The sequence below is a fragment of the Motacilla alba genome, chromosome 3, assembly GCF_015832195.1.
Source record: "Motacilla alba alba isolate MOTALB_02 chromosome 3, Motacilla_alba_V1.0_pri, whole genome shotgun sequence".
Classification (NCBI taxonomy): domain Eukaryota; kingdom Metazoa; phylum Chordata; class Aves; order Passeriformes; family Motacillidae; genus Motacilla; species Motacilla alba.
In genome coordinates, this window is record NC_052018.1 from 109,239,677 (window position 1) to 109,266,142 (window position 26,466).

Genomic DNA, 26,466 nt, shown 5'->3' on the forward strand with positions numbered 1-26,466 from the left:
CATCAAAATCACTCTACATGGATTGGGACTATTCTTTATCCTGGGATGCCGGGATGATTTGGGTGGGAAAGAACCTTAAACATGATTCAGTTCCTTGCCATGGGCCGGGAAACCTTCCACTATCCCAGGTCACTCCTGGAACACTTCCAGAGATGGGGCAGCCACAGCTTCTCTGGGCAACTCTTCCAGTGCCTCACCACCCTCACAGGGAAGAATTACTTTCCAACATCCCATCTAAACGTATTCTCCGTCAGTTCAAACACAGTCTGGCACAACCCCAGCCTGTGAGCCGGGCGACCCACGACGGATGTCGCCACGGGAGGACCAGCAGTCCCCAACAGCGCTCGGCGGGACTGTGGCACTGAGACGGCATTTTGGGGGCGGTCTCCCCTCAGGATGTGCCGAGAGGGGCCGGATTCCCCCCCGGGACACGCCGGGAACAGCCGCGTTCCCCGGGCAGCGGCGCGGGCCCGCCGTGAGGCGCGGCCATGGCGGCGCGGGCGCGCGCGGGGCAGGGCGGGAGCGCCAAGATGGCCGCGCCCGCGTGAGGGGCCCGCCGGTGCCGCTCCCCGCGCGTCCCGGTGCCCGCGGGAGCCGCCGGAGCGATCCCGGAAATAATGTGGATATCGGGGCCCCATGTCGGACCACTGTGACGAGAGGGCGACGATGATTGCGGCCGGCGACCTGCAGGAGTTCGCGCCGCGGGGCCGCGAGCAGAGCCGGCGGCACCCGAGCGCCCTGAGCCTGCAGCTGCGGCGGCTGCAGCCCGCGCCGGAGCTCTGCTCCTCCGACGGCGCCGCAGGGCTCGTGGGCTCCCTCCGAGAGGTCACCATCCACGACCGGCACCGGGTACGAGCCTTGCTGAGCTGGGGGTTGGGAGGGAAGGGAACTTCGAGCCCATCCGGTTCCCGCCCGCCGCCCTGGGCTGGGACGGCTTCCAGCAGACCAGGTTGCTCCGAGCCTCCTCCAGCCTGGCCTCGGCTTCCAGGGATGGGGCAGCCTGTGCCGGGGCCTCACCACCCTGCCAGCGAAGAATTCCTTCCCAGTGTCCCATCTAACCCTGCCCTCTGGCAGCAGGAAGCCATTTCCCCTTGTCCTGTCGATCCAGACTCGTGTCCAAGTCCCACTCCAGCTCTCTTGGAGCCCCCTTAGGCACTGGAAAGGGTCTTAAGGTCTCCTTGGAGGCTTCTCTTCTCCAGGTGAGCACCCCCAGCTCTGATGGAGATCGAGCCTAAGATTGGATCCATCCATATCCCAGCTCCTCTGTGAGAAGGAGTTCAGTGAGCAAGGGGATTCACTGTAAATCTCAGGACACTATAAAGGGTCCCATTCCTCCCTGGCTTCCATCAAAATAAATCTAAATGGATCCTGATTGTCCTTTACCCGGGAATGGCAGGGGGTTTTGGGTTGGAAGGGATCTTATGGATCGTCTCATTCCACCTCCTGCCATGATCAGGGACGCTTTCCACTATCCCAGGGTGCTCCAAGCCCTGTCCATCCTGGCCTGGGACACTTCCAGGGATGGAGCAGCCGCAACTGCTCTGTGCCAGCACCTTGTAACTGGCGAAACTCATCACACCCATGGCTCCTGTGGCTCTTCCTTGGCAAACCTCTGTTTTCCAGGAAAGCTGGCAGCTGAGGAAAGGCATCAGTGATGTTGGGGAGGAGGTGGACTACGATGAGGAGCTGTACGTGGCCAGCAACGTGGTCATCTGGAGCAAGGGCAGCAGGAGCCAAGCATCCACCGTGTACAAGGCATTCACCGTCGACAGCCCCGTCCTGCAGGTACAGAAATGTGGGAAAGGGGCACTGGGGGAATCCACAGACCCTTTCCAGACAGGGAACACGGGAAGGTGATGTTGTGTGGGAGCAGCTCGTTCTGGAGAACTGATGATGCTGTGTTGGTTTCAGGCCTTGTGGTGCGACTTCACTATCCCGCAGGAAAAGTCGGAAAAAGCTGATGGTGAGTGTCCTGCTTCTTGTGCTGCTGGGCAAATGCTCAGAGCTCAGCTCCCTTGGCTTGGAATCATGGAATTGTTTAGGTTGGGAAAGCCCTCGGAGGCTGCCAAGTCCTGCTGTTGCCAAGGCCACCACAAAACCACATCCCCAAGTGCCACATCCGCGTGGCTTTTATAGCCCTGTGCCTGTGTCAGGGCTGGATACTCTTTTGGGGAAGAAATTTTCCCAATATCCACCCTGAATCTCCCCTGGTGCAGCTTGGGGCTGTTTCCTCTCATCCTGTCCCTTGTTCCCTGGAAGCAGAGCCTGACCTGCACCTGGCTGCACCCTCCTGTCAGGGAGTTGTGCAGAGCCAGAAGGTCTCTCCCCTGAGCCTTCTTTTCTCCAGGCTGAGCTTTCTCAGCCAGTCCTTGTTTTCCAGCCCCTTCCCAGCTCCATTCCCTTCTCTGGACACACTCCAGGAGCTCATTCACCACGACTCGAAATGTCAGAATTTACTTTTTGTGTATAAGGGATGTCTGAAACAGTGAAACTTCGCTGTGCAATTGTTTTGTTCCTTCCTTTCCAGCATCAGGCAGTGAGGAAATAGTGGAGAAATGTATCTGCATTTTGCAGAATTCCTGCATCAACGTGCACAGCATGGAGGGGAAGGATTACATCGCCGCTCTGCCTTTCCAGGTAACTTCTGCCATGCTTCTTGTCCACAACTGGAACATTTTTGTCCACATTTATGTTTCCCTGCTCTGCATAAAAAGCCTGAACATCTTGTTTTCCTATAAGACCCTCAAACATCATCAACGCAGCACATGGTTGATTTTCTTATCCCACCATAAACCCATGTTTTTTTAATAGGTTGCAAATGTCTGGCCAACCAAGTTTGGGTTGTTATTTGAGCGCAGCAGTTCTTCCCATGAGGTGCCTCCAAGTCCACCCAGGTATGGGATGAGGAATTTGGGTGGTTTCCTGTTGGATAATCTAATAAGGAGTGGAGGAGATGGAGGACAGTGCTGAAAGATCCATGTCTTTCTGATGGGAAAGGTGAAATTGGGTGGAAAAGGAGGAAGGTGTGTTTGGTCCCTCCTTGGAAGTGTTCAAGGACAGCTTGGATGGGGCTTGGAGCAACCTGGGATAGTGGAAGTGTCCCTGCCCATGGCAGGGGGTGGAATGGGATAATTTTAAGATCCCTTCTTACCCAAACCATTCTGGGATTTTATTGATGTGATTCTTCCAGTCTTTTTATCCCATCCCAGTGACTCTGAGTGAGCACGCTCAAAACTGAGTGTTAAAAACTATTTAGGAGTGCTGGTCCCAGGAATAGGATCTGGGAAGCATCGGCCTGATTCCATGAAGGTTTGTCCTAGGAAATGATTCCAGGCTATCATGGGCAGCTGGGAGAGTCACCGAGGGATTGTCATCGAGACATTTTCTCTCAGCTGCGGGATCCCATTCCCTGCTGGGTGGGGGTCCCATTCCCTGTTGGCTGAGGCCCCCAGCCCTTGTGGATCCCAAAGGAAGCAGTTGGACGATGCACTGATGAGCAGCTTTGATCCACTCTTTTGGGCTTTCCCCTGGGATTCTCTAGTCCTCAGAAGAGCTGGGATTAGGAATAGAGGTCCTGAAAAGCTGAGTCTACTCAGTCAATCCAAAGCTCTTGGAGATGGAATCTGTGTCCCTGCTGTCACATTCCAGGCTCTGATTTGTCTGGCTTTTCCCTAGGGAGCCTTTGCCGACGATGTTCAGCATGCTGCACCCCTTGGATGAGATCACCCCGCTGGTCTGGAAGTCTGGAGGTACATTGGATGTCACTGGAGTCCCTCGGGGTGGCAGCAAATCCCAGTGTGTCCCTGGAGCGTGCCCTGTATCAAAAAATTTGGGAAGTCAATTCCAAGGATGCAGTTGGAGTGGCTGCACGAGCAGGGAAGCTGTTCAGGGGAGAAACCCGGATTGTGGAAGGAAGAGAGGGTGGGAAATGCTCGTAGTATTGTTGTGGGGCCGATCCTTTGGAATGCATCCCTGTTTTCCAGGAGTGTTTGGATCGTCCCGGGTGCAGTACGTGGCTGACCACACGCTGAGGATCGTGTTCCTCAGCGCTGACCCTTCCATTGTGATGACCTACGACACTGTGCAGAGCTTACACACAGTCTGGGCCCTCAGGAGAGTCAAGCCAGAGGTACACATTCCCTGGGGAATAAAGATCCCTGGAAAACAGCTGTGTGCATTTCCCTGCCCTTACGTGTGTTAGGAATGCCTGCGATTTGGGATTTGTTTCATTTATAAGAATAGGATGTTTGGTGAAGCTGGTTCTTTTGGTTTTTTTAAAAGTTTTTTCCATGGATTTGCCTGGAGCAGGGGGATCACGGGGTGGTGATGGTCATGGATTATGTTACTAACATATTATTCCATACATTGGACCAGGAGGCTTAAGAAAAGTGGAAAGTAACTTAGTGCCATGAAAACTTTGACAGTGAGGGTTGTGAGGCCCTGGCAGAGTTTCCCAGAGAATCTGTGGCTGCTCCATTCCTGGAAATGTTCCAGGTTGGACAGTGCTTGGGATAGGGGAGGGTGTTCCCATGGCAGAGGGTGGAACTGGCTGGGCATTAAGGTCTTTTCCAACCAAATCCTGTGATTTTGTGAAAACCGTTGGAGCAGTTCCTGTGGGAGTGGAAGAACAGGGTTGATGGGATTAAGGATTAACTCCATAGGCTGAGCATGAATTTGTAACATGTAACTGATGGGAAAAGCTGTTGGAAAAGCCTCTCCCTGGCTGTTCTTGCCCACATGCCGTTGGTTTTCCTCCCAGGAGCAGAGCCTGGTGCTGAAATTCCCAGAGCAGGGGGGCACCCCCCAGCACATGGCCACCAGCAGCTCCCTGACCGCTCATCTCCGGAGCCTCTCCAAAGGAGATTCCCCTGGGGGCTCCCCTTTCCAGAACTACTCGTCCATCCACAGCCAGAGCAGATCCAGCTCCTCTCCCAACCTGCAATCCCGCTCTCCCACCATCTCCAACATGGCTGCTTTGAGGTGAGCACCCACAGCAAATCCCAAAGGATGGGACCCATGGAATTGCATGGACGCATTTTGCTCTCTGTCTTTCCATCCAAGGCTCAGGTGCCTCTTGTGTTGCAGCACCTTGGAATGCCCTTCCTGTGCCCTTATCCCAATAGCACAGGAGGGCAGTGCCTGTGCCAGAGCCGAGGAGGCTGCCCTGTCATGGATCAAGGAATGTCTGCAGGATGTTTGAGTCCCAGAGTGTTTTGGCCTGGCTTCTCTAAAGGAATTAGAGGGAAGAGGTTGGGAGGGATTTTTGGTAGAAAGGACTATGTGAAATCCTTTTGAAAGCTCATCTGTTGGATTTGGACAGAGATGCCTGAAAAATAATTAGAGAATTGTTTTCCTGTGCTAGAAAACTAAAGGAAATCAGCAGTGAGCTTGTTCCTGGTTTAGGGTTTGGTTGGGTTTTAAAGTCAGTGGATGAGCTCTCTGGGATTCTCCCTGATTTTGACAATCCACTTTTTGGCCATATCCAATGTCTCTGATTCTGCCCCAGTTGTGAAGATCCACTTTTTGGCTGCATCAATATCTTGATTTTTCCATTATTTTGAAGACCCCCTTCTCATCCATATCCTGTCTCTGCCTGCAGCCGTTCCCATTCCCCAGCCCTGGGAGTCCATTCCTTCTCTGGAGTGCAGAGGTTCAACTTTTCCAGCAGTGCCCAGTCCCCAAGGAGACCCAGCGTTACCCATTCCCCAAATTCCATTTCCAACGACTCCTTCCTCGCGCCGGAGACGGAGCCGATCGTTCCTGAGCTCTGCATCGACCACCTGTGGACAGAAACAGTCCCAAGCATGAGGTCAGCTGGTTTTCTTGGGATGAGAGTTGGGGAGCAGGAATTGAAGTGAAATCACAGCTTATTTGAGTGTTTTTTTCTGCAATTGGAGCCATCTTGGAGTCTTCATGGATTTGTACTCCCTGATTTTTTTGGGAAATGATGCTCCCTAAGTGCCTGGCTCCCTTGCAGAGAACTGAACACTCGGACCAGTTTTTCCTGGTGTGTTATTCCAGGCTTTCTGAATGGTTTCATGGAGTCTCCAAAGCAAAGCAGGTTCTAACGTGGTCCCTGTATCTCTTTTCCAGAGAGAAGAATTCCCAGGCATCCAAAGTGTTCATTTCCACCGACCTTTGTGGGCAGAAATTCCTGTGCTTTTTAGTGGAATCCCAGCTCCAGCTGAGGTGAGCATTCCTTGGGGACGTGTGAACCAGGAGAAACACTCCAGAAATTCCTAGCTGGAAATACATCAGGGGTTTTAATTAACTAGAAAATTAAAAAAATAAGTTGATTTATTTTGGGCAAAGCAGGGAAAAGGAGGAAGGAACCACAAAACCCACAAAAAAATCAGCGCACCACTGTTGGAAGTCTGTGTTTTCTTTCTGTAACAACACCCAGGACAAACTTTTTATGTTTCCTGTTCTTTCTAATCCCTAGGTGTGTAAAATTCCAAGAGAGCAATGATAAATCACAGCTGATCTTTGGATCTGTCACCAATATTCCAGCAAAGGATGCGGCTCCAGTGGAGGTATTGTTACCTGTGGAATGTCCTTGTCATGCAGCTTGCGCCCCCTTAATTAAACACAAGGAGCTGAATGTGCTGCTTGATTATTCCAGGGAATTGACACACTGCTGGTTCTGGAAGGCAGTGGGAATCTGGTGCTTTATTCCGGAGTGGTTCGGGTAAGCCACACCTTTTCCATCCCTAATTTATGTGCAGTGCTGGAAATGGGAGTTCTGAAGCATCCATGGCATTAATGGGACAACTAAATAATTTTTGTGGGGGCTATTTTTAGAGAAAAACTTAACTTTTTGTTTCCCTTATCCACCAAAAAGGTGGGAAAGGTTTTTATTCCTGGGCTTCCTGCTCCATCCCTGACAATGTCCAACCCAATGCCTCGGCCAAGCACTCCCTTGGATAGTGTCAGTACTCCATCCAAGCCTTTGAACAAGCACCTGGGACCCCTGGAAGAGGTAAAAAATAAGGAAATATTCCTTTTGTTCTAATGATTAGTGGGTTTTTATCTTTTAAGGTGACTTTTGGAGTTGAATCTTTCCTTCTTGTTTTGTAAATCCTCTGAATAAACTGTGTTTAAAGAAGATTTCTGTGGTGCTGCTCTGTTTATTTATTTCTTTTTTTGCCATAAAACTTCCAAGGCAGGGATTGGAAAGATTTATAGTCATTTCCAAGATTCTTGTTAGTACTTCCAACCCAACAATTGTAGCTGTTCTTTGCTCAGATCCACCTGAATTCTGAATTCCACTTCAATTTGAACTCTAAAATGGGCTCATTTTTTCCCACTTTCCAGAGCGTGCTTTTGTCACCAGTTCCGGAATTAAGGGATTCTTCCAAGCTCCACGACTCCCCCTACGTTGAGGACTGCACTTTCCAGCAGCTTGGGACTTTCATCCAAGCTCTGAGGGATCCTGTCCACAACAGAGTAACTTTAGTAGGTATTTCCCTGTCATTGGGGGCAGCACTTTTGATAACAAAGATCATTTCAAGATAATTCCAAGATTTCCAGTGTTTCACAGAGCTGGCACCTGAATTCCACATCTTAATGTAGCAAAAGCCAGGATTGGGGCATATCTTCACCCACTAAGGAATTTGAGTTGATAGAAAATGACTCTGCTTGCACTTGATGCATTTCCTGATTTATTTCCGCTTTCGTTGGATTTTCCAGGAGCTCAGCAATAACACCATGGTTCGGATCAGTATTCCTGAAATCGCCACCTCGGAATTAGGTAGGATTCCAAAGCTTTAGGTGGCTTTTGCTTTGCTTGGGGAAGGGCTGAGATGCCACTTCAGACATGGCTGGTTTCAGTAACGAGCAAAAAAAGGAACATTTTTCCGTATTTTTGTTCCAAATTGGAGGATTTGTGCTCAACTCAAGGAAGAGCTGTTGGAGTTTTGTGGCTTCATTTAGACTTAAAAGCAGGTCCAGCAAGAGGAACCGGTGGAGATTTCCACCACTGATGAAGCAAATCCCAGGAAACCAGAGCTGATGGACGATTTCCTTCTTTTCCAACAGTGAAAAGATGCCTGCAGGGGGTGAAAGCCATCCTGCCCAAGGAAACAGCTGTGCAGATGTTGGTGAAGTGGTACAACGCCTACAACGCCCCAGGAGGGCCCAGCTACCACTCAGAGTGGAATTTATTTGTCACCTGTCTCATGAACATGATGGGTTACAACACTGAGAGGCTCTGCTGGACACGGAATGTGAGTTAATCCATTCTTCTGATTTTCAGGCCTCCTTTACTCTGTCTCTGTCATGAGATACATTTACAAGGTGTTTATTATAAAAAATAAATGATGAAGATTTGATTCCACCTGAACACTGCTGTATTAAATTTGGTTCATCTCCTCCACATTAAATTGATTCTGAGTTTAAACACAGGGCACAACTCAGACTGCTGTTCCTTAAAGAGGATTTTGTATTTCTGGGGTTTGTTCAGCAAATCCAGAAGTACCTCAAGCCACATTGTATCCTACTTGGCTTGAGTTCAGATGATGTGATTCACCTAGGAAACCTTGGGAATTTCAGTCCTCAGCTGCTTTTATTTCATTTTTATTTTTCTATTCATTTCTTCTGTTTTTATTTCTTTAATTTGTTGCAGCTCGATTTTGAAGGATCACTCTCCCCCGTCATTGCTCCAAAGAAGGCAAGGCCGTCAGAAACTGGGTCAGATGAGGTAAGAAATGGTTCCCTCTCTTATATTTGGGTTGGTTTTTAGGGGAAAAAATTCCTTTTTGGAATTACCTTTCTGGAAATGATTTTCACCATGGATCCTCTGTCTTTCTTTCCTGTTTCTTTGCTCTAGGACTGGGAATATCTCCTGAGCTCTGACTACCACAGGAATTTCGAGTCTCATCCCATTGCCAAAGCTCTGCGCCTGGACCCTCTGGAAGTTTCGGCTTCCAGGGATGACTTTTCCCAGAGCCTCAGTTTGGATTCCTCCACCCTCCTTTTCTCCCACATTCCTGCCATTTTCTTTGTTCTCCACCTCATCTACGAGGAGCTCAAACTGAACAGTCTGATGGGAGAAGGACTCCGCTCCCTCGTGGTTCTCCTGGTTCAGCTGGCCAGGTATTCCCACTGGAAAATCGTTTCTTTTCATGGGATTGCCCAAACTGGAGCAAACTTACGCTGTATTTGAAGGAAAGGAATATTTAAAACCTTTCCTATTTGTTCCATGGCTCCGAATTCTTCCCCAGTAGCAGCAGCTGCCCAAATGTGACATCTAGGAGGTTGGAATGTTTTTTTCCCAGTCTGTGACTCCCCTCTCTCTCATTCCAGGGATTTGAAACTGGAAGCTTACATGGATTATTACTACAGGGACTACCCAGCCCTTGTCAAAACCTCCAGGCAGACCTGCATAATTGACCAGGGTGAGTTTGAGCCTTTGGCTATTCCGTGATACTTGGATATTCCCTTTGCTTTTAACATTCCCCTCATTCTGGATGATTATCCCCCGCTTATTCCTTTGAGATAATTTTTCTTCCTTAAATAGTTGCCTTGAGTTTTCATTCCTGTCATAAAATCCCATCTGACAGGATGGGAGCTGTAACACTTTGTGGGGAAATGCTGGATTTGTCTTGTTGAAGGAGATACTGGAGGAATTGGGAATGGTGAGGAATTCTTGTGCAAGCTCTTCCCTGAGCTCATGGTCTTCGCTGTTCATCTTAAGTCCAAACAGGTTTCATGCTCCATCCCTCCTTTTTTTCTGCTGAGCCTCCAAGTATCTTCCAGTGGCTGAGTTCCTGCCTGAAGGGAGAGGGAGTGCAGCCTTATCCCTACTTACCAGGGATCTGTGAAAGGAGCAAACTGGTGGTACTGGTGAGTACTGGGGGACAGGGAATACGGGGAATGTGCCTTGTTCTGTCAGCACTGCCCTGTGGGCAGGGTTTGCTCCAGCTGCTGAATTTCCTGGGAGTGAAACATCCCTAAAGGAGGGTGAAATAAAGAGGGATTCATTTACTGGATGTGTTGGAGCTCAGCAGCTTCACCACTTCTGTGTGTTTCTGGCTTTGTGCAAAGTAATAATGGAGTTTGGAATTACCTGTATTTTGGGAATGAGAATTCCCATTTTTCTCCTTGGGCATGCCCCAGCATTTAATATTTAGTCGTGTGTGTGCTGATGGTATCCCCTGGTCAGCATCATTTCCTTACTCATTGGTGGGAAAACCCTTCCAACTAGGAGCAGAGGTGTCAAGCCTGAGGTGCCTAAGGAGAAAATCAGGGAGAAAAAGCCAGGATCTATTTTCCTCCTGTCTTTGCCTGATCTGCCCTTGCAGAGCTTGGAGTAGAAAGATCTTCATAAAGCCCGCAAAATCATTTTACCTGGATGTGATTTTTCCCAGATTTTTCAAAATATAGTGACTGATCCCTTGGATTTTGCTGGCTGGACCCAACAGCTTTTCACTTGGAACCTTCACAAAATATCCAAGATGTGGAGGAGACCAAGTGGAAAATGTGTGTGTCCTGCAGGGGAAATGGAATGTGACAAACACAAGAAGGATAACTGGGAACATGTTTTTCTTTTGGGAAGATAATTTATCTTTTATCTCTGGAGCAATGAGGGAAAATTCAGTGCATTGTTTCAGGGTGGATTTTTTTCCCGCAAAATTTAAAGCTTTGAAGTTTGTTGTTGTTCAGTTGTTTCAGTCTCCTTTTCCCCACAATACATCTGCCCCACTTCTGAGGTTGTATTGCAGTTACTTCCTGCCTCTTTTTCTAGGAAGCAAAGGAATATCAGCCCCAAAATGACTTTTTTTGGTGTCTCTCCTCCCCAGAGTGTGGCTCTGTACATCCTTGGGGACGAGAGTGCTGTGCTGAACGAAGCCTCCCATTATTTGTACAAGATCACATCAGGTAAGGATGCTTTGACTCCCTCCTGGGAGTGCCTCAAGCTTGGAAAACAGGGAATTATCACAGCCTTGTCTTTCCTAGGCCCACGGAAGCAGCAGATGGAGCAGGATGACAATCGGTATGGAAACTTTTTGGTGTTGTTTTTTTGAGTTTGTGACTTTCTTGCTGACTTCTGGATGAGCTTTTATTGGCCTCTCCTTAATTTTCCAGGTGCACTTTCAAATCCAGCACTTCTGTTTCCAGCCTGGCTGAAAAATTGGTCCTTTGGATGACCAGTGTCGGTAAGAGCGGAACAACAACATTCCCAAATAACCATGTGCTTGGATAACAGGAAGCACTCTTTGTCTGGGATTGATAACACTTATTTGGAGGTTTTTTTTCCCCCTCCTTAATTTTAAGGTTTCACCTTGAGGGATCTGGAATCTCTTCCCTTTGGTGTGGCCCTTCCCATCCGAGATGCCATCTACCAGTGCCGGGAGCAGCCGGCCTCGGACTGGCCGGAAGCCGTTTGCCTCCTCATCGGCCGCCAGGATTTGTCCAAGCAGGCCTGGGAAGGGAGCCTGCAGAAGGGAAAATCTGTGAGTATGGCCACAAAGAGATTTCCCAATCCCAGGGTTTGGGCAGAGCACACAGCTCAGCAATTTCCAGCTTAATTCCCAAACTGAGGGAGACAAAATGGAGGATTTACATGTACAAGGGTTTTGGTGTGAAAACCAACATCCAGCAGGGATGGATAGTCATGGATAGCTGGGAAAACTCAAGATAAATAACATTTTAAAATTAAAGCAAAAGTTTTACCTCCAGAGCTGTTGGATTCCTCCTCCTCCTCCCATTCTTTGGTGCTTTCTCCAGAGGCTCTGCCATCAAACCATGGCAGAAGGAGAAGGAAGTGGGTATTGGTCAGAGGCTCATTGTGTTGGCGTGGCTGGCATCCTCCTTTCCACCAGAAGAGCTGGATTTGGAAAGATACTTGCCATATTTCTCTTTTTTTTTTCCCAAAAAAGGTTTTAGTTATTTGTATCCTGAGGTAAAATGATTAAAAAAACTGTGTATTTTTTTCTCTTCAACATTTTTTTCTGATGGTGGCTATCACAAGCATCCCAAGGAATTGCATCTCAATGAAATGTCCTTTGTTGAAAACCAAAAATCTTCTTAAGGCTGACATAAAATCCCTTGATGGAAGAAGATTGGAGCCTTTTCCAAAGTCAGGAATTGGAATTGAAATCTCAAGTCCATCTTAGTCAAGATCCTTTTTTGCTGTCTCAGCTTTGGAAGGGTTATTAAAGTTATTCCAATTTTCTACAGCAAAGGCTTTATGACTAATTAAAGATCAAAACTGTCATTAATTTGGCAGCAAGGTTAATTAACTCCAGGTCAAACCCCACCTGCCGCCACACGAAAAATCCGTTTTGTTTGCTGCTGGTGGAAGCTGTGCCCAACCGAAACCCTCACGAATCGTCAAAAATGATGATAAATTTGATTTTATCACTGCCTTTATAACAATGCCTCGAATTGATGTGACCTTAAAAGGCCAAAGTGAGCTTCAAACCCCAAATTGTTTGTCATTTCTCAGGAGGGCAGGGTGGAGTTTCCTGTTTCAGAACGGACGCTGCTGCTCTGGGTGGTGCAGTTGTGTGTTGAGATTGAGTGTGGATTTACCAGAAGAAATTGGGTTTCATTCATCAGCTCTTCATTTACTTGCCTTCCAGGGGCCACATGTTTCCAGAGAACCTCGGGAAGATCTGTTCCCTTTGGGTCCTCTCATCACTTGTGTGATGTGAGCAAACAGGAGAGCAGAGTTTTAGAAAAGCATTTCTTAAACCTTGCATGGGAAAAGGGTTCTACAAGAGTGCTCCTAAGCTTTGGTGCTTTTCTGGTGATGTGTGGAAGTCCCAAAACCATTCTGGTGCTGTGATGAATCCCAAGTTTTCTGATAGTGAGGAATTTTGGGATTTTCTGCTGTGCAGGCTGTTTGTTTTAATGGGTTGCTTGCTTTTCCAAGGTGGTTGTGGAGGGAATCCAAATTGATGTGTGAAAACATCAACAGTTTGAAAAATAGCACAGGGTTTGGAGCAGAATCTGCAGAACAGCAGCTCTGGTTGGACTGATCACAAATGGGATAATCACGAACTGGGCTGATGGAATAGGCAGGGAAAGGAAAACCCTTTCTTACGACTGCTCCAAAACAAGGAAAGATTTTGAAAGGACAAGAACTTCATCACATGTCACCTCCTCAATGCATTTGAGACGTCATATCCTCTTGTCTTTAGTTATTTATCCCATTTGGTCGTGTAAAACTACTGGATTTCCATCTTTGGAAATCCTCCAGGCCTTTAAATTCCTACAAGGAGTATGGGAATGCTGTGACCCTCCGTCAGTGTGTCCATCCCTTCTGTGTACAGACATTGTGCTGGGTGAGTTCAGGTTGTGGTGCCTTCCTGGCAGTTTTTCCTTCCTGGAACTCTTTTCCCTTTGCCTTGCAGTCCGTGGGCACGGTGCTGTCCTCGGATATTCCGTCGGCAGCCGAGTCGGAGGAGGATGAGGATGGCATGAACGACATGAACGAGGAGGTGATGTCCCTGATCTGGAGCGAGGACCTGAGGGTGCAGGAGGTGCGGAGGCTCCTCCAGAGCGCCCGGCCCGTCCGCGTCAACGTGGTGCAGATGCCTGAAGCCAGTGACCACGAGTACATAGAGGAGAAGGAGAACAGGTGAGGAGTCCTGGAAGCATGGAATAGCTTGGCTTGGCTTGGGTTTGGAAGGACCTTAAAGCTCCTTTCATTCCAACTTCTGCCGTGGCCATGGACGCCTTCCACTGTCCTAGGTTGCTCCCCATCCAGTGTGGTCTTGGAGATTTCTCCATTTCCAGCTGTTTCTATTTCCCAGTATTTCATTCAGCTGAAAGGTCGTGGGGATATTTTTGGAGGCTCAGAATCTAATTTTTAAAAAAATCATAATCCAAGTGTTTGGAGTTCCGTGGATCAAAGCTCTGCTGTGTTGGAGTAGGGGGCTCTAGGGAAGGACAGACAGCACATTGAGGTCACTTGGGGTTGAAGGGATTTTTTAGCACTTTCTTCTGCCCAAAAGATGTGAAATACAAGCAGGACCTACTCTGTAAAGACCAAACCATCCATGCCCTGCTTAAAGCTGGAGAACCCTTTGTGATAGGCTGGTCTTGAGACAGGGGAACTTGGAATTCCACAGAAAGCACATTCACTGTCCCATCCCATTCCTTTGAAACCTGTGTCCAGTGGCCTCAATTATCCCTGTCCTGCTTTATTCACTTTTTTGGGGGGGTTAAAAACCTCTTCTTTAAAAACCAAATTAAAAAGCAAACCCGAGAACACCATTACCATGCAACACGTTCTGAGTCTGAGCTAGGGAGCTGACTAATCTAACGAGTTTAGAAAGTGTTTCCAGACTAAATCGTAGAGAATTGTGGTCGGCATTCTTGGAAGCACCTTATCACCTCTGTACGTGGGTTATTACCGGGTGTTATCACCACTCATAGCAGGATCCCACAGGGCAACCACCTTTACTTGGCTTTCTCCTCTCACCTCGCTTCCAGCACGGCTGGGAAGTGTCCGTGGAATGGATTTATTGAACTTACTTTAAGGGAAAAATGGTGCCAGGTTCCAACAGCTAAAAGGTATCTTGGAGATGAACCTTGTAAAGACCAAAGATTTGGTTCAAAAGGAAAAGGAGGGAGTCATAATGAGGGAAAAAATGGTTCTGTTCAGTGCCTGTTGTTTGTAGGTCATTTATATTTGGGAAAATTTTCCATATGGTTTTGGATTCACCTCTCCACCAGGTTGCTGCAGCTGTGCCAGCGAACCATGGCGCTCCCAGTGGGACGAGGAATGTTCACCCTGTTCTCCTACCATCCAGTGCCAACGGAGCAGCTGCCCATCCCTAAACTGAACCTCACGGGTACGTTGGTCAGGGGTTCCTTCCCAGTCCATCCAAGAGCAGGATGGGTTTTCTTCCAGCTGGTATCCCATTGCAGTAATTTTTATAGCATCTTCTCCCCCAAGAATTTCACGGCTCAAGTGTGGGTTTTGTGAGGAAGCAGCTCCTTTGGGCTTTGAATCTGCCACCTAGAATGGTGGAAGATCCTTCTGGAATGGTCAGGGCCAGTGTTATCAAGCACTGGAAACTTTTTATTAGGTACAGAAGGAGAGAGAAGTGGAAAAATGGCCTAAGCAGTGCTGGGATCATACAGGATGGAGGTCCTGCAAAGGGCTGTCCTGACATTCCTGAACATTCTTGGATCGCAACTGTTGCCTCACTTGGCGCTGGATGAAGGGCTTGGCTTTTCCTGACTGCTGTTATCCCCTCTCCCACGGCAGGCCGTGCTCCTCCGAGGAACACCACTGTGGATCTGAACAGCGGGAACATCGATGTCCCCCCCAACATGGCCTGCTGGGCCAGCTTCCACAACGGGGTGGCTGCTGGCCTGAAGATCGCTCCCGCTTCCCAGATCGACTCCGCATGGATCGTCTACAACAAGCCCAAAATCGCCGAGCTGGCCAACGAGTACGCGGGGTTCCTCATGGCTCTGGGCCTCAACGGGCACCTCACCAAGCTGGCCACCCTCAACATCCACGACTACCTAACAAAGGTGAGGCCTTCTGGCACATCCAAGAGCCGGATTCCGGTGGGATTGGATTCTTTAGGCAAAACAAGGAAGGAAGGTGTCTTTGAACTGCTGCATTGGGAGTTTCCTGATGTGGCAGAATGTCTGAGTTGCTTCATTATGGTCGTGGTGCATGGTTTGGGTTGGAAGGATCCTTTCTCAATGTGAGGAATGACTTCTTTCCAAGGATGTGGTGGAGAACTGGCTGTCCAGAGAGGACATGGAGCCTCTGAAGAAACTCCATTCCAAACCCACCGGAATGTATTCCTGTGTCACCTGCTCTGAGTAAGCAGGGGGGAGGGACTGGATGATCTCCAGAGGTCCCTTCCAATCCTAAATATTCTGAGGTTCCGCAGAATGAGGAACCTCCATTTCCATTAAAAGACTTCCAGCAGCGTTACCACCAGATCTCTCCACCCTGCACATGGCTCACTGGGACAGGGGTTTTCCCATTCCTGGACGTGCCTCACTGCTCCTTGTCCCCTTGCCCAGGGCCACGAGATGACGAGTATCGGGCTCCTGCTCGGCGTCTCCGCTGCCAAGCTGGGCACCATGGACATGGCCATCACCCGCCTGCTGAGCATCCACATCCCCGCCCTGCTGCCTCCCACCTCCACCGAGCTGGATGTCCCCCACAACGTCCAGGTGGCCGCTGTGGTCGGGATAGGCCTGGTCTACCAGGGCACTGCCCACAGGCACACTGCCGAGGTGCTGCTGGCTGAGATAGGTGGGTGCCAACACTGGAAAAACAGGATGAGGGCTGGGAGAGTCGCCGTGTGCACCAGGGAGCTGGGAGTTGTAGCATTGGCTCCTTCCCACCACATTTTCTTCCCATTTTTCCAAACCTCATGGTCCCTCTTGGGAAATGGTGCGGCATAAAAAGGAAAGCACTGGATTTAGGGAAAGAAACGTGGCAGCATCATTACTGTTCCTACTTCTTCCACCTGGAAGTTTGGTGTCCTAAATTCCCCTGTTTGGAATTTTGAGGGTTTTTAACCACTAGGCCTTAAGAACTGATGTGAACAGCAGATTTATGATCTGACTTGTGCTCTGGCTCTGAGTTAATTTGGAACAGCTTTTCTCCTTGTTTACAGGGGACTACACTTGGAGACTGTGTGGTTTATTAAACAGGGATTGGGATAAATTTTAAGAGTGAAATGGTTGTGTTTCTAGAAATGGGATATGTGCAATCCTTTTTTAGCAACAGCGTTTGGATTGGTTCAGGATTTTAAAGTATCCTCAGTTGAACCTGGCATTTTCACCATGGCTCGAAACTCCAACCATAACATTTAGGAGGGAGTTGCTATTTGGGAGCGGATAGATGAACTGCCAGCTCCTTGTCATTCCATTGAGGACTTCCCTAAGGAGAGACAGATATATTTTTTTTCTCCTTTCAGTAGGAATTAAGCAATAAGCTGGAATTTTCAAAGGTGAATTTTGCTGGTTTGGTTTCTCCAGGGCGTCCCCCCGGCCCAGAAATGGAATATTGCACGGACAGAGAGTCCTATTCCCTGGCATCGGGGCTGGCCTTGGGAATGGTGTGCCTTGGGGTAAGTCAGCTTCAATTAGGAGACTCATTATCCATTGGGATGGCATTCCAAGAGCTGTTCCATCCTTGGCTCCCAGCTGCCTGTGGGTTTTTCTCCTAGAGGAAGGCACTTCCATGTTTTCCTTCTTTCCATTCCTTAGCATGGCAGTAACCTGATTGGGATGTCAGACCTCAACGTTCCCGAACAGCTCTACCAGTACATGGTGGGGGGACACAGGAGATTCCAGGCAGGAATGCACAGGGAGAAGCACAAATCTCCCAGTTACCAAATCAAGGTACGTGGTGCCAGTGCTGGCTCATTTAAGTTGGAATTCTGGGAGGTGACTTTGGGAGCATCTTTCCCTTCCAAGTGAACCTGTGGGAAGTGTTCCCTGTGTTTTCCCAGGAAGGAGACACCATCAACGTGGACGTGACGTGTCCAGGTGCCACCCTTGCACTTGCCATGATCTACCTGAAGACCAACAACAGGTATTGACCTGGGAATTCCTGCACGGTTAAACTGCCCTAGTATTGGCTCTGCTGAGGTTTGGAATTGCTGGAATGTGACCTGGAAACCCTTTTCTTTTGCCATGCCCTGCAGATCCATTGCTGACTGGCTCAAAGCACCGGACACCATGTATCTGCTGGACTTTGTCAAACCAGAATTCCTTTTGTTGAGGGTAAGATTTCCCTTGGGTTCATTCCTCAGTCTGTTTAAATTATGTTTAGGAATTCCAGCCCAACATGCCCATCATCCAGAATCCTTTGCTTCCCATCCAACCTCACCCCTTCCAACAATTCCTCCTTGTAGTGTGGCAGCTTCCCCATCATGGAGACAGAAATTAGGGAGAAATAGATGAAAGACACAATTTATAGGGAGTGTTACATTAATTTTGGGTGTATTTTTATGGCTTTTCCCAATTTTCTCCCTTTTTCCAGACCCTGGCTCGATGCCTGATTTTGTGGGATGACATCCTGCCCAATTCCAAGTGGGTCAACAGCAATGTGCCTCAGGTAGGTGCTTTTTATGTGCGATGTGTTTGCTTCTCAATTTTACACCTCCCTGCATTGTTTCCAATCACAGCCACATCAGGAGTCACAAGGAAATGAGCATTCCCATGACAGAGGTGACTGTCCCTGGGATCCCTGGATTTAGGAGCACCAGGGACTGGAAGGGAGATGATTGAGGAGAGATGGGATTGTTCCAGACACAAGATTATGTCAGGGAAAGGAAAAGAAAGGGATTAAACTTTTCCCTGCATTGCCAGGTCCAAAACTGCTGCATAGAGCTGAGCATTAGGAATAACTTCCCAACAGTGGGATCAGTGGTATTCCAAGATATTGTATGGAATTTTTAAGACCAAATGAGCTCAATACCTATGAGAACTACAGGATACTGATGGTCTCTGTTGGGGGAAAAAAACAGATTTTCCTTCCCTTAGACCTGTTTGGTATAATTTAGGAACTCTTGATGGCCAAAATTTCAATGAGTCATCAGTTTTCCCTTGGATTTATTTTGCGTTCCTGCTTTTTACAGATCATAAGAGAGAACATTATCTCTCTTCATGCAACAGAGCTGCCTTCCTCTGAAGACCTGAGCTTGGAAACGCTGGCGTGAGTAACATCCCAAAAATCTCCTCCTAGGGAATTTTAGTGTCCTGTAAAGGAGAGTTTTGTTACATGGGATATCCTATAAAGGATGAGTCTTCCCTTTTATTTTTAAGGGATGAAGGAGTTTGTGCTGTGTATTCAGATGAGGAGAAGAGGAACATTTAATAATTTCCTGTTTCTTAGGCAAGCTCACGTCTACATCATCGCCGGAGCGTGTTTATCCCTGGGATTCCGTTTTGCCGGCTCGGAAAATCTGGCAGCATTTCAGTGCCTGGTAAGAGGAAGGTTATTTGACTCCATTCTCTTCCCAGGGAGCTGTCACTCACCTTTTGGATCCATATTCACTGGGCATTCCTTTTCTTTCTAGTACAAATATGCCACGGATTTCCTGAAGTGCTTGTCGGCTCCAACAGCATCCATAGTAAGTTTTTCCAAGCAAAAAGATGGGTTTGTGTGACCCTCAGCAAAACCTCAATGGGAACAAACCCAGCCCTTTTGATTTCTTGGATTACATGTGGTACATAGGATGTGGCAGAGCTGCGAATCATTGAAGGACTTTGCTGGCTCTCCCTCCTTCTGGGGAATGTGGTTTTCAAGCTCCGGGGTGGAAAGTGGTGGATCATCCCACCCGGAATGTGCTGTTGGCCGTGGAACTGTGATGAAACCTCTCTGTTGTGCTTGAAGACAGGTCACTATAACCTGGAAACGTGCCTGAGTGTCCTTCTCCTGGCCCTGGCCATGGTGATGGCCGGCTCTGGGAACCTCAAAGTGCTCCAGCTTTGCCGTTTCATGCACAAGAAGACGGGGGGAGAGATGAACTACGGCTTCCACCTGGCTCACCACATGGCTTTGGGGCTCCTCTTCCTGGGAGGAGGAAGGTAATGGGCCTTTTCCAAAGGCAGATCTCAATCCTTATCTCCGTTTCCTCCATTTCCCTTTTTTTTTAATACATGGATGCATAAAGGTGTGTTCTGTTGGCGGAGAAAGTCTTGTTGTCTTCGTGCACTTTTGGAAATTCCTTTCCTCGTCCCACCAAAATGTTTTGGCCTCCTGTGTTTTTTAGAAGGAAAACTAAAGGACAGTGGTTTTGTTTTTTCTTCCTACAGATATTCCCTGAGCACTTCCAATTCCTCCATTGCTGCTCTTCTCTGTGCTCTGTACCCTCACTTCCCTGTTCACAGCACGGACAATCGGTAAGGCTTTTGTGGGGATCCCATTTCCTTCAGCTGAACCATCTTCTTAAAAAAGACAAATGATGGATTTTTATCAAAAACCAATTTTTGGAGATTCTCCATTAAAAAAAAAAAAAAAAGTGAGATATGGAAGAAGTAAGTGACAGTGGTAAGGGTCTTTGGTCAGTGAGGAAACACCAGCTCTGCTGTGCTCCTGTGATGTGGCTGCTCCAGTTTGCTCAGCTGGAAAGATTATTATGGAAGATCTGTCCATTAATGACCCTTAATTACTTTTGGTTCTGCTCCATTCAGCCCCGTTCTGTTAACTAACCAATACCCTGGCTACACGAGCTGTAGTGGGGTGTGGATCAGCAGTTGGGTGTCTGGGATCATTCCTAGCCCATGCTGAGCTCCTGGTTCCCACCCCAGGTACCACCTGCAGGCTCTGCGTCACCTGTACGTGCTGGCAGCCGAGCCCAGGCTCCTCACTCCCGTGGACGTGGATACCAACACCCCCTGCTACGCCCTCATAGAGGTCACCTACAAGGTAACGTGCCTGGGAGGCCCTGAGGAGCTGTGGGATGACCAAACACTCGGATTTATCTCAGTTTTCGTTGGAGTGGCCTCCGTTCTTGGGTTTGGTTTCAAGCTGTGGTGGAGACGAGAAATAAGTGAAGGGTCGGGCTCGGCCCACTCACACCTCAGGTGTGGTTTGGTGGCACCTGGAGAGCAGAAAGGAGGACAGGGAAAGTCACCAGAGTCTTCAAACAGGCAAGGAAGAGTGTCCTGACTGACCCAGGTTCTTCTCCCTCTTCAGAAGGATTTCCAAAGGCTCAGAGGTGGCTGGAACCATTTGTGGTTTTCCAGGCCTTCTCCTAATTCTGAGATGAGCAACTTGGTGTTTCTCTTTGGTGCTTCCATCAGATGTCCTTCAGGGAAGAGTCCTCTCTGTGGGATTTATTTTATATCGAGAGGGGAGATGCTCAGAATTGAGTTCTTGGAATTTTTAGGGGGAAGAGGTGCATCTCTGTGATTCTGGCAAAGAGTTCTCCGTGTTCCCATTAAGATTGCTTCCCAAACCTTCACGTTTCGGCCTTGCCCAGCGTTAGGTGTTGATCCATCCATCCATGGAAAATACGGCTTGGAAGTCCGTGTTTCCTGGCATGAGTCCTGTGTTTACTTAGGAACAGAACCCCCTGCCTGCTGCCAGGGCAGTTGTTCCCCACGAGATGCCCTTTTCCTTCCTTTTCCCATGGAAGTGAGCTTTTCTAACCTGTGGCTCCCGCGACGTTTTGCAGGGCACGCAGTGGTATGGGGAGGCCACCGAGGAGCTGATGGCACCCACGCTTCTCCCAGAGCTCCACTTACTGAAGCAGGTAGAGGAAATCTCTGTTTTAATGGAAAATCACCTGGATTTTGTGTCACGAATCTAAAGACCTGAGATCTGATGGGTTTTGATTCCTTAGCCTGACTCTGGATGACATTGTTCCATTATGATTCCGAAGACAATTCTCTGTCTTGATCAAGATCTTCCAAGATCTGATGCAGCAGGGAATTCCCTGTAGGAGACACAAACCTCCTCCTGAATTTTCTGTGTGGGCAACACTATAAAACAGCCCTGAAAAAAAAAAAAAAGTAGAAACCTCTTAATTCAATGATTCTGATTATATTTAGTAATAAAATGTTTCTATTGACAGATCAGAGTGAAGGGCCCCCGGTACTGGGAATTATTAATAGATTTAAGCAAGGGAACGACTCATCTCCAGTAAGTGTTTTTTGATGCTCAACTGAATCATGACCTCGTAGTAATCGTATTTCATGGTTTTTTTAAACCCTCCCACAGCTCTGGCTTGAAACCTGGATTTCATCAAGTCACTGTTGTGCATCTGATAGCGCTTTAGGGGGGAAGAAAGAAACTGCAGAGTTGGGTTTCACCCATTGAGGTGAATAATTCATGCAAAAAAACAGGGTCGGGGAAAACCTGATAGTAAAACCCACAGAGACTGGCAGTGGGATGGAGGCATCAGAGAGCAGCTACAACTCATGGTTTTGGTTTGGTTTTGAGTGGTGGTGATATCACATTTCCCAGACTGTTGGAGACTGTTACTGCCCTGTGAAATGCTTTTTTCTCGTGTCACCCCATGTCACAAAAAGTGCCACCCGCCCTCGTGACACGCTCGAAACGTGGAGGGCAGCTGTGGGAACCAGAGATTTTACCGGAACACAGGATCTGGGGTGGGGGGGGTGGGTGGATATCGTTCTCATCTTTGCACTCCCCAGTGAGGGGTGGGAGAAACCAGCTTGATCTTTGCTCAGTAATGTGGTGCTTTTAGGTCATTGACTTGTCATTGATCTATCCCAGAATCATTTATGTTGGAAAAGACCTCCAAGATAATGAGTCCAATCATTGATTGCCCTCTTGTCAAGTGGAAGGATTAAATTAAGCTCATTCCATTAGTACAGCATGCTTTGGGTTGGGAAGGATTTAAGGATCACCCAGTGCCACCCCTGCCATGGGCAGGGACACCTTCCACTATCCCAGGTTGCTCCAAGCCCCGTCCAACCTGGCCTTGGACACTTCCAGGGATCCAGGGGCAGCCACAGCTTCTCTGGGCAGCCTGTGCCAGGGCCTCCCCACCCTCACAGGGAACAATTCCTTCCCAATACCCAGCCTGAATTTCCTCCCTTTGAACCGATTCCATAAATCAGCCCCGTTGTGCCATTCCAGGTCGATCCTTTCCAAGGGTGGCATCCTGTACGTGAAGCTCCGAGCTGGGCAGCTCTCCTACAAGGAGGATCCCATGGGCTGGCGCAGCCTCCTGGCACAGACCGTCACCCACCGCAGCTCCGAAGCACGGGCATTCAAGGTACTGCTCCCAGGGTGGTTCCTGCCAGGAATGCTGCTGAGGGAGGGAATTCTGGTGGCTTTCACAGGACAGCCACGTGTAGGTGCATCTGCTGTGGGCAGACACAAGTGTTGGACACGTCCTGCCCATGAAGTGCTTGATCATGCAATCATTTGGGGTGGAAGAGTCCTCCAGGGTCATGGAGTCCAACCTTTACATGATTGAATCCAGCCTTTAGATCATGGAGTCCAACCTTTAGATCATTGAATCCAAATTTTAGATCACTGAGTCCAAATTTTAGATCACTGAGTCCAACCTTTAGATCATCTAGTCTAGCCTTTAAATTGAGTCCAGCTTTTAGATGTTTGAGTCCAACCTTTGCACATGGATTCTGACCTTTGGTGTGGGTTCCAGTTTTCTCTCTTGTGTTCTGGACACTTTGGAAATCAGTTGTTGCTACCTTTGTGCACAAATTCAAGAAGTTCGTTTTAGGAATGTGTTTTAATCCCTTTTTTTTTTTTCTAGCCAGAAGCAATTTCTGCTTTCACTTCCGATCCTGCTCTCTTTTCCTTCGCTGATTATTTTTGCAAACCAACTGCAAACATGGGCCAGGTAGGAAGTGGTGGTGTGGACCAACGCTTATTCCATGGATAAAAGGTAGGGAAAACCTGCCTTAAACTCCAGAGCAGAATTTAGCCCTGCAATCAGCAGGAGCAGGGAGTATCCTGAAGGATGTTGTGTAATACAAGGGTGATCCTCTGATTCCTGTTGGTTTGATATTGGGATTTTTTTGTCCCATTCCTTGAGGAATGCGTTTAACAAATCCAGAGGGCCATGAAGCATTTAGGGGAAGTCACAGAAGGTGTTTTATATGGAATTACTTTAAAAATTATTTAAGGGAAGGCATAAACCCCAGTTTAATTATCCCAAGGAAGAAGTCAAGTGGTATCATTAATTATCCCAAATTCCTGTGGTGCCACTGTATGGATTAACTTCAGTGGAGGCAGGAACCTGGAATAAATTGTGCCTGACATCTGTCTTTCCTCAGAAACAGGAAATCTTGGATCTTTTCTCCTCCATCCTTTACGAGTGTGTGACCCAGGAGAATCCGGAGATGCTGCCCACGTACATCGCCATCGACCAGGTAGGAAACTCCTGTTCCTGTTGGAAACAACACTTTTTCCCACTTTTTGGGGGGACAATAGTAGCCATTCCATGTGCTTTTCCAGAGGAGTGAGGGCAGGGGTTGAGGAGTCATTTACTTCCTGTTTCATTCCTGCTCCAATTCCCACTGCCAGGCCGTGAGGAGGCTGGAAAGGCGGGAAATGTCCGAGACCTTCGAGCTGTGGCAGATGAAGCTGGTGCTGGAATTCTTCAGCTCCCGGAGCCACCAGGAAAGGATGAGCAGGAATCCAACCCGAGGGCTCTTCATGAACTCAGAATTCCTGCCAGTGATGAAGTGCACCATAGATAACACCTTGGATCAGTGGCTTCAAGGTGAGGAGGAATTTCAATCCAGCCAGTGTTGGAATCCTGAAATGGTTTGGGTTGGAGGGAAACCTTAAAGACCATCTCATTCCATCCCATGTTGCTCACCTGGTTCTTTTCTTGCTGATCCAGGTTGATTTTTGCCTCAGAAGTACGGAAAACTGATGAGGGAAGGGAGGATGTTTTCAGTGTGGTGTGGAATATTCCCTGGAGAATTGTGTTTGCCTGGAGTGGTGGGGGGGGGGGTTTTAGCAGGGAAGGTGATGTTTCCCAGAGAAAATTCCTTCCTCACCTTGCACAGGGAGAATTTTCCCACAGCAAAAGCAAATGGTGACCACAGCAGGGTGGCCATGGCAGAAGGAAGGAGGTCAGAAAACAACCTCCCAGCCCACCTTCTGTGGGGAATTCAGTGGGATCTGTCTGTGGAAGTCCTGCTTCCCAAACGTCACCAAAGGTATTCCTCGTGCCTTTTGCAGCCGGAGGGGACGTGTCCCTGCATTCCTACCTGAGCGGGCAGGCTCCGGAGGAATCCCAGCTGAGCATGCTGGCGTGCTTCCTGATTTACCACTCTGTGCCCACACCGGGGCAGCTGGCAGCTGGAGGCCTGGAAGGTGAGTCTGCAACTGGGATTTGGGGAAATCCTGGATCCTTTCACTGGGTAGCTTTTCCTTGCTCTCCAGCAGCCTGGGAATACGCCAGTCCTGAGGTTACTAAGGGAAAAGAAAAGCAGCTGGACCTTAATTTTGGGAGCTCTGCTCCTTGCTCAGGGCTGGGGCAGAAATGTCACCACATCCATGAGGGATCGGGGGCCTATCCCAGGAATCCTGTGCCGGCCACAAATTCCTGTGTCTGGGCACGAAGATTCCAGTTACGTGTTACATACCTCTCTTCTGGGTTCTTTTCCTCTGTGTTCTCCTTCTTCCTGGATTTGGGATCTCTTTTCAAAGAGATTTGAGATCTCTTGTAGAACTTCACTTTCCAGCCAGCACGCAACAAACGGATCCGTGGGGTGACACCTCCAGAGCCCTCTGAAGCTTCCCCCTCCAATTTTGGCGAAACTTTGCTCATTTCTACACCCTTTTCCCTTTGTTTTGGATGTTTTCAGGGAGCAGGAACTTCTCGGAGCTGCTGCTGAAGCTGCGGAGGCTGCACGTGCCCGTGCGGGCGCTCCTGCGCCTGGCTCCTCTGCTCCTCGGGAATCCCCAGGCCATGGTGCTGTAGTCCCACCAAGCTTCCCGAAATCTCCTTCTTTTTGTACCTTCCCAAACAGCAGACTCACCCCCAGCTGTGGCAACCACGACCAGGAGTTATTTATAAATTGTTATGAGGAATTTAAAAAAAAGAGCTATAAAAGTGAGGTCATAATAAATTTACTTTTGTATTGAAGGTTTGTTTGCGAATGCGTGGTTTCTGTGGGGAATTTGGGAAAGACCTTGGCCGGGAATGGTGCTTTTCCTTGGCTGTATAACTCCTTTGCTTGTGTGGATCTTATTTCCAGACAGTGGAAATAATTCCTGGTTTAAACACTTTGTGTTCCCTTCCTCCTTGTGTATCACCCTGGATGAACTTGGAGCAGGGCTCATTCCTTGTTGGTTCCAGGCAGAGCAGATCCTTAATTTGTCACCAAACACATGGAATTACTCCATAAAAAGCAGCCAGAGGTTGAGGAATTACTCAGCCAGAGCCAAAGGCTTGGATTCTGATTATTGTGGTTCCAAATTTAATCCTGTTCTGTGGGATTTCTGCCGATTTCTCCCTGTTTTTTCCCAAATCCCCAAGGATTTTGCAAAGGCTCAAACGGAGGGTGGAGGACAACCAGGAGTGATTAAAAAGAGAGCAAAAGCAGGAAAATGATGCAAGCCTGATTCTTATAAAAAACAAATTTATTGTGTATTAACTGAGGTTTTCCGATTGCTTGAGGTGTCCTGAAGGAGGCAGAGCCTGTTCCAAATTCCAACCCTCATCCCTTTTTTTTTTTAAAGCTGTTCAGAATCTTCTCTAATTTAATGAAAACAGTTTAATTGATTTAATTTATCACACCTACTCCACAAGCACCTTCCTTACGTGAATTCAAAGAACCCATGAACAGATGGGAAATCAGAGGAGCCAGGAGGTCTCCTGGGGCAATCCTGGATGTTCCGTTCCCCAGGAGGTGGGTGCAGCTCAGGGAAGTTCCTTCTAAACTGAGGAAATGGGAAGCATGAAGTGCTGATTTCCCAGAGGGAGTGACACTGGGCTTTCATGGCATCCTGGGGTGCTTTGGGTTGGAAAGGATCTTAAAGACCATGGCCAGGGGATACTTTCCTTAAAG

General features: G+C 48.3%; 1 protein-coding gene across 1 annotated transcript; it reads left to right on the plus strand.

Annotated features, from left to right (window-relative positions):
- Window positions 1–109: 109 nt before the first annotated feature.
- ANAPC1 (anaphase promoting complex subunit 1) lies at window positions 110–25,538 on the plus strand. The gene is made up of 47 exons (XM_038131848.1): window positions 110–849; window positions 1,624–1,785; window positions 1,912–1,963; window positions 2,528–2,637; window positions 2,812–2,894; window positions 3,676–3,749; window positions 3,984–4,129; window positions 4,760–4,980; window positions 5,600–5,809; window positions 6,094–6,189; window positions 6,443–6,533; window positions 6,623–6,688; window positions 6,842–6,979; window positions 7,315–7,455; window positions 7,690–7,750; window positions 8,038–8,225; window positions 8,624–8,698; window positions 8,828–9,093; window positions 9,304–9,395; window positions 9,695–9,843; window positions 10,800–10,878; window positions 10,957–10,993; window positions 11,086–11,156; window positions 11,275–11,453; window positions 13,359–13,585; window positions 14,686–14,804; window positions 15,224–15,495; window positions 16,003–16,237; window positions 16,969–17,060; window positions 17,200–17,334; window positions 17,445–17,527; window positions 17,640–17,718; window positions 17,978–18,052; window positions 18,576–18,652; window positions 18,833–18,923; window positions 19,017–19,070; window positions 19,334–19,527; window positions 19,756–19,842; window positions 20,251–20,368; window positions 21,120–21,197; window positions 21,519–21,586; window positions 22,550–22,688; window positions 23,193–23,279; window positions 23,716–23,811; window positions 23,966–24,164; window positions 24,632–24,766; window positions 25,261–25,538. Exons 1-47 carry the CDS (start codon window positions 637–639, stop codon window positions 25,374–25,376), a joined length of 5,856 nt encoding a protein of 1,951 aa, XP_037987776.1. The 5' UTR covers window positions 110–636; the 3' UTR covers window positions 25,377–25,538.
- The last annotated feature ends 928 nt before the right edge of the window (window positions 25,539–26,466 follow it).

Excerpts from the sequence above, each read along its gene's own strand:
- ANAPC1 (XM_038131848.1), top strand. The coding sequence starts at position 637 with ATGTCGGACCACTGTGACGAGAGGGCGACGATGATTGCGGCCGGCGAC. Across the intron at positions 7,456-7,689 it reads TCCACAACAGAGTAACTTTA|GAGCTCAGCAATAACACCAT; the intron begins GTAGGTATTTCC and ends TGGATTTTCCAG. Across the intron at positions 24,165-24,631 it reads CTTGGATCAGTGGCTTCAAG|CCGGAGGGGACGTGTCCCTG; the intron begins GTGAGGAGGAAT and ends TGCCTTTTGCAG.